General features: G+C 25.5%; 1 protein-coding gene and 1 long non-coding RNA gene across 2 annotated transcripts; both read left to right on the top strand.

The window, feature by feature from the left end:
• Positions 1-2,815: 2,815 nt before the first annotated feature.
• On the top strand, positions 2,816-3,226 carry LOC112683078. The gene is made up of 3 exons (XR_003148570.1): positions 2,816-2,903; positions 2,977-3,045; positions 3,135-3,226. It is a non-coding gene; the product is annotated as an uncharacterized LOC112683078 (long non-coding RNA).
• Positions 3,227-5,902: 2,676 nt separating this feature from the next.
• Positions 5,903-8,435, top strand: LOC112683086. Its single transcript, XM_025553948.1, has 5 exons — positions 5,903-5,984; positions 6,052-6,190; positions 7,558-7,721; positions 8,083-8,261; positions 8,336-8,435. The coding sequence occupies exons 1-5, from the start codon at positions 5,910-5,912 to the stop codon at positions 8,433-8,435; spliced, it is 657 nt and encodes a 218-aa protein (XP_025409733.1). The 5' UTR covers positions 5,903-5,909.
• The last annotated feature ends 2,994 nt before the right edge of the window (positions 8,436-11,429 follow it).

Genomic DNA, 11,429 nt, shown 5'->3' with positions numbered 1-11,429 from the left:
TACTTTGAATTCAACAAAATAATGTTGATTAAAATGTAATTTAATGATAAAATAAAAATGTTTCTTTAAAAACTTATAATATAAAATCTGAATACTGGGACTACCAAAACATATTCAATTATTTTTTTTTATTCTTCAAATTCAATTTTAAATTTTTTTACTTCTTGGTATAATTCAAAAAGAACAGATCCAAAAGAAAATAAGGTTTTACTTAAATGACATTGAAATATTAATTTGGTAATAAATGCATTAGATCAATAAGTTGGAAATGTTTCAGCATACCTAATGTCAAATTATTTTATCATCTAAAAGTTTTGTTCTAAAGCTTCTGAAATAGTGTATATATTATCATTTTTATTAAAACGCATGTTTATTTTAGAACATATTACGTCTAAAATGTTATAAAATATTCTTCAGATCAATAAACTTTTTTTTACCAGTAGGAAGTTAAGTAGTTACTTACATTTTTTCATGATCTATTTGACGATGAAAAATTCTTGCTTGACAACGTATGAATTAAATTTGTCACTGACATCCAGTGTCTTATTTTAATATGTGTATAAGTACCAAAGAAATAATGTAATCGCAGTCATAGTTATTCCACAGACTAAATGAAAATAATTATTTATAGCCTATGGGTCTTTCTTCAAAATATTTGACAACTTTTTAGATCAATATTGTAGTGTTCACTTTATTGTAGACTCGTTATAATTACACAGCTTACGCTATTCGAATGCAATTACCGCACAAATGAAGAACGTTGTGCGCGCGCATGATTATTGCGATTGTTTTCTTCTTACTTTCGTGCGCGTGTACTTTGACGAGTAACCATAGGCGGATCTACGGAGTGTGTCTTGACACACCCTAATGTGAATAAAAAAATTAAATAATAACAATATGCATACACATTAATTAAATTTTAGTTATTTTAAGTAATACTGCAAGTGTTCAGAATAAGTCTGAAATAATAATTACCTAGATGTATTTTTTACCAATTATTTTATATTATTAACGAAGCTTTTATTTTTAGAATTTAAATCATTTCATGGTCTACACGTACTTATTTATTGTTATTGTTAAATTATATTCAATGTTAGGCCGTATCTAGAAATTTTTTTCGGGAGGGGTCCAAAACATGTATATTGTAATTTTATTGAATTTAGATTTTAAATTTTGATATTTGGTTAAAAATTAGACAGAAAAAGATTTAATCTTTGTTTATTAAAATTAAAAGCAGTCAATGATTAATTGGAGCTTAAGTTATTTTTGACTGAAAATATTTATGTTGGTATTAAAAATAAATAAGTATTTTAAACATTCGTAAAATATTGAAGAAATTTCGAGAGGGTTCCGTACCCCTCTCCCTAAATAAGGCCTTGTAGGCCGGATTCACATTAGCGAGCAACTGGAAAGGGCGTATTTAATAGGAGGCGAAGGGGATATTCACCCCCCCCCATTGCTTGTATTTTTTTTGAATATAATACACTGATTTATTTAAAAAATGTAATGTAGGTATAAATAATTAAGAATATAAATTACTAGTTTATCATTACAATATGATAATAAATTCAATAATGTCAATTTGATCACGAGTATTAATTTTTGTTTATCTTCATAACATTTTTGGTTATGGAACGAATAGTGGTATCTTCCACAGATATTGCTACGGTTATAGACATTTACAACTATAACCGAGGTATTTATCAAATAATATAAAGTAATTTAAAGCAACACTTTTTTTACCACATATTTACTAGTTAGTAATTTTATGATGCATTTATGTATATTGTATATTTATTTATTTATTAGAGCTATATATATATAAGGACTTATAAGTCCTGAATAATTTTATTCACCTATTTTCTTTTTACAACATAATATCTGGTACTTTGTTGTTATGCATAAGTTAGTCATTTTTTTGTGCACAAATGCATGCATATTTGTATATTTTATAGCTAGAAGTCCCTAACCCAAATAATAATCATAATAACTGACAATATTTGTTTCCCTATTCTTGAACTTGCAAAAATCTTCTATAAAGATCTTTACACCCATATTAAAAAAGTTTTAAAAAAAAGCAAGCATGGTAAGAAAAACATTACTTTAATTTTTATTATATTTATATTAGTTTTAATAGTTATAATTATAACTTTAGTTTTAACATTTTTTATTAGTTTTAATTTTACAGTTTTTAATAATAATATTTTTACTAACATTAATTATTATTTCAAGTGGTACATTTGTTCTGAAAATGTTTACCATTTTGGAATGTAATACATTATGTCGAATGTATTTGTTGTGTTGTGCTTTTGACTCGGTAGGTACACATAAAAAAGCCGTTAACAAGTAAACAAGGGAATTCTAAGATTTATGTTGTTTGTCGAGGTTTTAAGGGATTGCAATGTGTAGAATCTTTGATACATAAATTTTTCTGAACTTCTAATCGCAATTTAAGTGTTGAAGAATACCACAAAGTGTCAGTATTTATACCCTACCTGGACTTTTTTATACAACAACTAGGAGAAAGATTTTCAATCCATTCTGAAATTTTTAAAGGTACCTATATTAAATTAAATCATTATTATCATTTTTAATTCAATTGGTACCTAGTTTTTATAAAATTAAAAACAAATCACTGAAATAAAATATTCATATAATCAATCTATATTATCAAATTCAACCTTTAATGGTTTATGTATAATGTATATATATCATATTTTATAGGATTTCAAAGTCTGTTTTCCTATACATTAACTTCTAATGAGGAGGTATCATTTAGAAAATTACTTTAATTTTATTCACCTTCTTTGGATGTGAACAACTCAATTGCAGAATTGAAATTGTGGAAAATAAAACTTGAGCGAATAAACAATATTCCGAAAACTGCAATTGAAGCATTACATGTGTGTAATGCCAATATTCATCCAAATGTGCATTTTATTTTAAAAATACTATGCATACTTTCTGTTTTTACAGGTACGCATGAAAGAATGTGTTCCAGTCTTTATAAGGATAAAAACGTATCTTCGATACAGTATGTCCGAGGTTAGTAATTATAATAACTGTGCACTAGTGCTTAATAAAATACATTTTCATAATATCTAATGAGAAAAATGTTTTAATTTTTTTTGTAGAAAAGACTTAATGGTCTGGCAATGTTGGCAATTCATAATGATATTACATTTTCAAATGAAGAGGTCATTAAAGAACTTGCCAAAAAGCCTAGGAATCTAGACAAAATATTGTAAAATATTAAAACATTTTAAAACATATTTGTAAATATATAATGTTATGTAATATAGAATGATTATATTTACATGTGTTGAGTTATAAAATTATACAAAATATAAATAAGGGATGTGTGGGCCGTGGGGGCAAAGGCCCCCCCACAAGTTTACCAGACAAATTTATTTTGACCCCCCCCCCCCCCATCAAACATTCTCAGTTACGCCACTGAATACGTATAAAGTACTTATATTTTTAACAAGATTATATCTTGAAAACTTAATTGACCGTGATATAATTAAACAAATTGATTTCAAAAAAATAAATTTTATTACCTACCCGTCAAAACGTAACTTTTAATTTATTTGCTGGCTACATTGAGTAATTACTCTTATGACCAGCTGGCATGCTTGTAACCATTACGAATCACACTCTCGTTGGATACAAAAATAGGTACAACACTTTCTTGCATTGAATACGGATATTGATAGTTTACAGCAATCTGAATTCGAGAATTCGATACAAAATAATATTATCGTTTATCAAATCAGACTTGGATAATAATATAATTATTTTCCGTGACCACAATCAAAATAATGTATGCGTGAGTATAGAATTTAGTGAAGTTATTAGTTACTTAATTAACTACAACGTAGCCATGGTGTATGGTCAATGAAGAAATCATTTTTCGGTTCAAAAATATTAGATACATCCATTTTATTGTTCAGTGATCCACGCTAAAAATTGGTTTGTTCATTTGTATTTGATATATTGTATCTTATAAAACATATTTTCATCAACGATCAACAATCTCAGTCGTACAAAAGACTGCTGTCAAGTACAGATTACAGTTGAAAGGTATTATTTAATTAATTTCATTGTTTTCTAATTAAAATATATTTTTTTAAATTGTTTTAGTGATAACTATTGCTAAAGCGTATAGTTGTGCATGATGTTATTTTAAAACTAAATATTTTACTTCACGTATGAAGTAATTTTATTAGACCTGTTGGTTTTACTTTAAGATTTGTTTAATTTATTCAATAGTAAAGTTTTGCCTCCAGAGTCGTTTTATATTCATCCATCTACTGTTAAAAGAAATTACACAGAATTTAATTTATAAATAATTATATTAAGGTTATAAATAATATTTTTTTGCGAGACTATAATTATATAATTAAATCAATTATAAGTAGCTAATAATTATTTTTAAAACAACATTTTTGCCCCTCAAATTTTGGCCTTACCTATCCCCCAAATTGATGGTTAATAAATAGTAATTACATAATTTAACTATAGATCCCCTGTATTAATTTATGTTACTTATAAAAAAATTGTATTTTCAGAAATATTTATTTATTCAATTAATAACAACTATGGAAGCTAGTCTTAAACCAGTAGTAAGTATTAAATGTTGTATAATTTAAAATATTTGAAATTCGATGTAATTATTAATAATATTAATCATACATTCAACAATTATTGAATCTTACTAAAAATGTGTATTATATATTTATAAATATATATCTAAGTTTATAAAATACAATTTATTGTACTGTTGTATATTTTTTTTTAAGATATGTTTCATTTTATTGAATTAATCTTATTTTTAGAAAATATTTAGAATTATTTTTTTAAACGATTTTACTTTAGGAAATATTTAATTTGGTACGATCAATTATCCAAAATGTAAATATTAACAATTTTGATAAAATGGCACACACAATTATTTCCATACCACTGAAATCAATTTATATATTTGAGAACATAGTGGATATAATTTATTTTCTGGTATATAAATATTATTAATAATTATAATAGTTATTAAATTTGTTGTTTTACTTATCTAGGCTTTAAATAGGCCCGATTTTACAGTTTTATATGCAAAGTTATGTGCATACATGGCCAATCATACTGCATTTAACAAACTTCACAATTCTAAAACTACTTTCCAGAAAGTTTTAGCACAAAAAATCTTTGATATGTTCACCTCATATTATACTCGTACTCCTCAGAAAGAAGTACATAAATTAAAAAAAAATTTTATGAACAGTAATATGGTAACTAGTTATAATTTTTTAATATAATAATAGTATTTTTGTGATTATATTAGATTTTATAATATAATCTATAATTATTAGTCTTAAGTCATTTCAAGCTTAAGATAAATCTCAGTACTGATACTTGCATAGTTAATTTTTATTTATAAATAAACTGATTTGTATCATTTTAAAATTTTAAATCAAGACTTATTCATACATAATATGATTTAGGTACCCAAATGTATATTATATAATTAACAATAATAGCTAACAATTAAACTGAGTAGAATTACTCAACCAAACTACTAAAACTTGACCATTCTTATTTGCCTTTGACTAAAACCATATTATATTCAAATACATTTTCCACCAATTGATAATATATGTTTTTTAATTTAATTATCAAATAATATAAATATTTTATATCTGTTATAGACCCCATCTTTTTTCAAGAATATATTGAATAGTTTTCATTTCCAATATTATAAAAGGTCTTTAGCCCATTGCAAGTATGTTTTCAAGTAAAATTAATTAATAATTTGTATATATTGTACGAAATAATATTTTTATAGATTTATCGGTGAATTATTCAAACAAGGGGCTTTTACCGAAAAAAATATATTGTCCTTCATTCACGAATTAATGAAAGTGAAAGATATTCTGAATATTCATTGCTTATGTATAATATTACAAATAGCAGGACAAAAATTATCAAAAGTAATAACCAAAATAGTAAAGTATTAGGAAATTATTGAATAAATAATCTCTTATTTCATTTTTTTAGACTCATAATTTGGACGGTATAGTACATCATATTTTATTATTTAAAAATGAAAACACTGTCCTCATAAAAATGTCACCAACTCTTCAGTCTTTGATATTCAAAATACAAAACTTGCATTTAAAATGTTGGATACATGAAGGTAATAAAGTCAATTTTTAAATTATACTGTATAAATATTATTATTCATTAGAAAAAATGTACTATTAAGTTACTATATTATGCATTTATTTTAACAAATTTTTTTTTAGATTTAGTTAGGTTTTATAATACGTCATGTATAATTATAATTTTTTTCGTAATACAGTGAAACCTCGGTATCTCGAAGTCGTAAGGGACCAAAAAAAAAAATTCGACATGTCAAAACTTCAAGTTAGAGAGGGAATTTAAAACATAAATAAAATTTGAAATAAAAATGTTTAATTATTGGGAAAAATGTGTATTTATAATATAGAATGTATTTATACATTGAATACATATTATGTATTAGTATTCGTCATTTGGATAAGTATACATTATTTTCTATGAAAGTAGAAAATCTGACATTTTTGTTTGTTTTTGTTTAGTATTAGAAGTATTTTCAATAAAACTACCTAAAATATTAAGTGCAGAAAAAATATTGTTAGAAACTCCTGACTGTTGTTGAACGTACATTCGAGTTCATGTATGTAGTTTTCAGCTTGGGCACCACGTATGAAAGGTTTAACAACAGCAATTTCTTCTTCGTCGATTGCTTCATCGGCAGAATCTGTCTCTGGCTCACTGAGAAAATCAGATGTTTTAAAAATTTCCGCATCGGTTAAACTTTCTGATGTGCTCAAAATAGAATCAATATCCAAAAATTATTACATACACCGTTGTGTGTATAAGCTTTGTCATTTAATCTTATATTTAATAGTCTGGGCATTTTATACGTTATCTAATCTGTCATATATTCGAGTTAGTGAATCATAATAGGTGGTAGGTACCGGATAATGACTTTGACTTATAGAAATATTCGGCATATGGAAATTCGATATAAGGAAATAACTGAGTACGTAAGTCCAATACTGAATGATGGCGACTGAAAAAAAATTCGACCTACAGAAACTTCGAGATACCGGAGTTCGAGATACTGAGGTTTCATTGTAATATATTCAACAATTTGAATTTTAAAATCTTAAGTTATGCATTTTATTTATGTTTAGCAGTTATACAAAGTTGTAATATTACTTTCAAATTGTATATTATAAAGTAGGATAAAATTATTTTGTAATTTTGTATTAGTATAAATTTTTATGCAGTAATAAATAATTGCTTTTAAAAATTTTTCTTAACAATGATCAGTTTGCAATAATGATTCCTTCAAATTTTCATAACGAAGACGTCAAAATCGTATTTTATTAAATTAAATAAATAATATACAAAATAAGGTACATGATATCTTCTGAACAGTTTTAATTTAATATATTTTTGATTGAATCTAAATAACATAATTTATTAACTATTTTAATAACTAATTTTTTACAGAACCTCTTAAGTTAATTGAGGACAATGAACACTATATTTCCTTTGAAAATTTGCCGGAGCAATTAAAAAAACTATATGATCTTAAATCATATACAGTAATGGCCCAATGTATTATTGATGAATGTATGGCTGTTCTTAACGGTTTTGACATGATAAGTATCAATGTATGTAGTAGGTTTATTTATTTTATTATCAGTATTTTAAATATAAAAAATAATAAAATAAGAAGAAGAATACATTTTGATTATTGTAGTACTATTAGATTGTTGTTATGAAGAAGAATAATAAATAATTATTCCACATTTTTTATAACTCATCAAACAAATCTACTAAAACATCCTAGATATCGATCATCAGAAACTTAAAATTTGAAATATTTATTTCGTACTAATATTAAACTTTTTTTTTACATAAATATCATAAAATATATAACTATTTAACCATCAAAGTTTATATTATTATTCATTATAATACCAATAACTTTTTGATTTCACCTTATGTTTATTTATTTAAAAATATTTACAGGAAATAGTACATTCGTTAAATAATATCAACTCGTGGATACATTACGATCAAGTGTCATTCGTTGCTTCTATGATACTTATAACACTAAATGAAGACCAAAGTATTCGCCAAAAGGCTGGTATACTTTTAAACATATTTATTAAGAAAGACTTGTTATTAATTGGTTCGGTTTTATCGGGGTAAATACAATAATATAAATTTTCTGTATTGTACATTTTATTAATTATTATTTTATTTTTATTTCATATATTAGAATTGACAAAATAATGGATGACTCAGAATTGAAAATAGAACTTCCAAGATTATCAGATTTATTATTTGACATCACTAGTAGGATTACATATCTAACATAAATTCAGCTTAATTTTGTATAACTTAATCTATACTGTTTTGTATTGTATATTCTAATTGTTTTTTACTTGAACTACTATTTTTAAATCGAGGTTTTGTCCAAAATTTTTTTTTTGAGTTATAATACAATTTTCGTTGGTCTAAATGTGAAATAAATTATTATTGTTAAATAATCCATATTTTAGTCATTACTAATCTTTAATTTTGCATTTTTAGAATACTTTTGGCAGAATAATCAAAAATATTCAAGTGCTTACATAAACAATAAATTTAATTATTAATTTTTTTTTTTTTTGAGATTTCACATGTCTCGGTTTTTTTCATTTTTATTGCTTGTATCTCATAGGCATTCTTGGCTGCGATAAATTTCTATAAACTTAATCACAACAGTCGATCAAACATGATTAAATTTGCCATCGTTTTTATTTTATTAGTTAACTACTCAATCTAAAAATTAAAAAAATAAAAGCACAAGTTTAAATTAAGATATATATTTAAAAAACCACAAAATAAGAATATATCATAATAATCGACATGAACGGATTCATACAAGTTTCGAATGTTTGATAAAAATAAACGCCCAAGAGATATGAAAAACTATGTACATTTATTGATACTTTAAGAAGCCAATTATCGTACCAAATAATCTCGATACGTATGACAAAAAAAAGCAGAGCTTATCGCTTTCAAAAGTCACCATGCATTCTCGAAAACCGTGTGAGTTATTATCATGGTGTAAATAATCATGATATGACTCGAAAAAAAAATCTTGTATTCGATAATCGCATGAAAGATGCTCGAATGGTAGAATGGTTGGTACGAGAAATGAGAAACTCTTTCCGTGTAAATACGTTTAGACTTATTAAAGTATTAACATTTCTAAAATATAAATAATAGTACACCAGATAAGAATAGTAATAATTTTATAATCGACTAATTTACTTTATAAACTGATATACCTACCAACATATTGTAAAATTATAAAAACCTATTTGATAATAGAAACGAAATCGATATTCGGCAGGTCGGTCAACGGGTGGAAGAATAATAACATATCAACTGAAATTATAATATATTTTTTTTTTAATACAAAACTATATGAAATCTTGGAGTACTGAGAAATAAAATGTGCTCTACTCTGTGCTTGGAAATAATATATGATAGATTTTATTCAACCATAATTACCTTGACTTATATCTCTTCTAGTTTTTTTTTATCCACGAATAGATCAACTATAGAGATATAATACTAGTTAACAAGCTTTTCTTCCTATAATTCTAAGAAAATTGTATAATTATATAAATTAAATTCTAATTCATTTATGTATACATTATTATTATTAATAATATAAATTAAGTTAATTACAATTCATTTAAATTTAAAAAAAATATAAGTATTTATGCTTTTCATTGCGACATTAAACTTTTTGTAATTATTATAAAGATGAATTATCACAAAAACAAATCAATTAGGTAAATAATAAATCCTTATCTAAATATATTCTAAATGTATAATTCAATTTAAATAGTAAACAGTATGTTCGAGGTTAGTAATTATAATAGCTGTGCACTTGTGCTTAATAAAATACATTACATGTGTTGAGTTATTAAATTATACAAAATATAGATAAGGGGTGTGGGGGCCGTGGGGGCAAAGGCCCCCCACAAGTTTACCCTACAAATTTATTTTGATCCCCCCCATCAAACATTCTTAGTTACGCCACTGTGAACGAGTTACCAAATGATTTCTTGTCATATAAGTGTTCCAAATATTTTAGTGAATTGTAAATGCAAGTTATAGAGAATAACTTAAAATGGTTTTACCAGAAAACTGAAAATGAGATTAAATCATTAACAGAATTACAGTATTGTGTTGCTAAAACATATATCAATAGATTTCAAATAGAACCAATTGACCCTCTCAGGAAATTGTTGCACTAAATAAACTTAGGGTATGCTTTATAGTATTTCATTTTTTTTTTTTTGTTAACTTTTATTGATTTATTACCTATTGTGCATTGTCTTTTTGGAGTTAAATCTCAAAATTTCAAAATAAATATTTTATTTTAATTTAACGTTAAAACATTTAAAAATTAAATTATGATTAACACAAAATTATTTATTATCGAATAAGCCATTCAGTTCGATCTACCAAAAGTTTCGACAACGAAGACAGATATGAATTGTTCATTTACCGAAAAATGCGTCGAGTAGAACACCGATAATTAGATGAAGTTAAATTACTTCAAGATCAAGTGAATAGTTATAAGCAAACTCCATAGAAGCAGTGGCGTAGACAGGATTTTTAAATGGGGGGGGGGGCTAACCACTTTTTTTGGATAAGTAAGGTAAGAGAGGATATGAGAATTCACCCTTAACCCCCCCACCATCTACCACCAAGTTTCTAAACATAATTCAAGCATTTTAGTATAGTTTTAAAAATATTTATTAATATATAATTTATAATAATAATAATAATTTTAGTTTCAGTGTTCAGTCACTTGCTCCACTCTGACAGCTGCATTCTCTTAGGCGAATTTCTGGCAAATTCAGTTATTATTTCACTTTCATCAAATTGCTCTTTTTTATAGCTAACCCATTCAGTCTGTTTTCCGACATGGTGCTTCTTAAAAAAAATTTTAAGCGATTAAGTGCTGAAAACGTTCTTTCCGGAGTGAAAGAGGTAACTGGTAACGTGGCGAATAATTGTAAAAGTATTTTAATGTTAGGTCGAAGATTGGTGCGATGAGAGATTGAATCAAGAGCAGAATTCGGTTTTGGAATAGTATTTTGACTCCATTGTTGCCTCCATATGAACAGGTTAGCTCTGATTGTAGATGAGGTATCATCATGGAGATCTTGGACAAATATTTTAGCAGCTTTTATAATATTTTTATCGTCATACATATTTAAATTGGCCGGAATAAGTCCTTCAAGTGGCATAACATCAATAAGCCTTTGATTAAAACGAGCATTGATTCTATTAAATAGTCAAGA

Source organism: Sipha flava, unplaced genomic scaffold (genome assembly GCF_003268045.1).
Source record: "Sipha flava isolate LNK unplaced genomic scaffold, YSA_version1 218_pilon_pilon, whole genome shotgun sequence".
Lineage (NCBI taxonomy): Eukaryota > Metazoa > Arthropoda > Insecta > Hemiptera > Aphididae > Sipha > Sipha flava.
The sequence above is the reverse complement of the archived record's forward strand: the minus strand, read 5'-3'. Positions and strand labels throughout refer to the sequence as shown.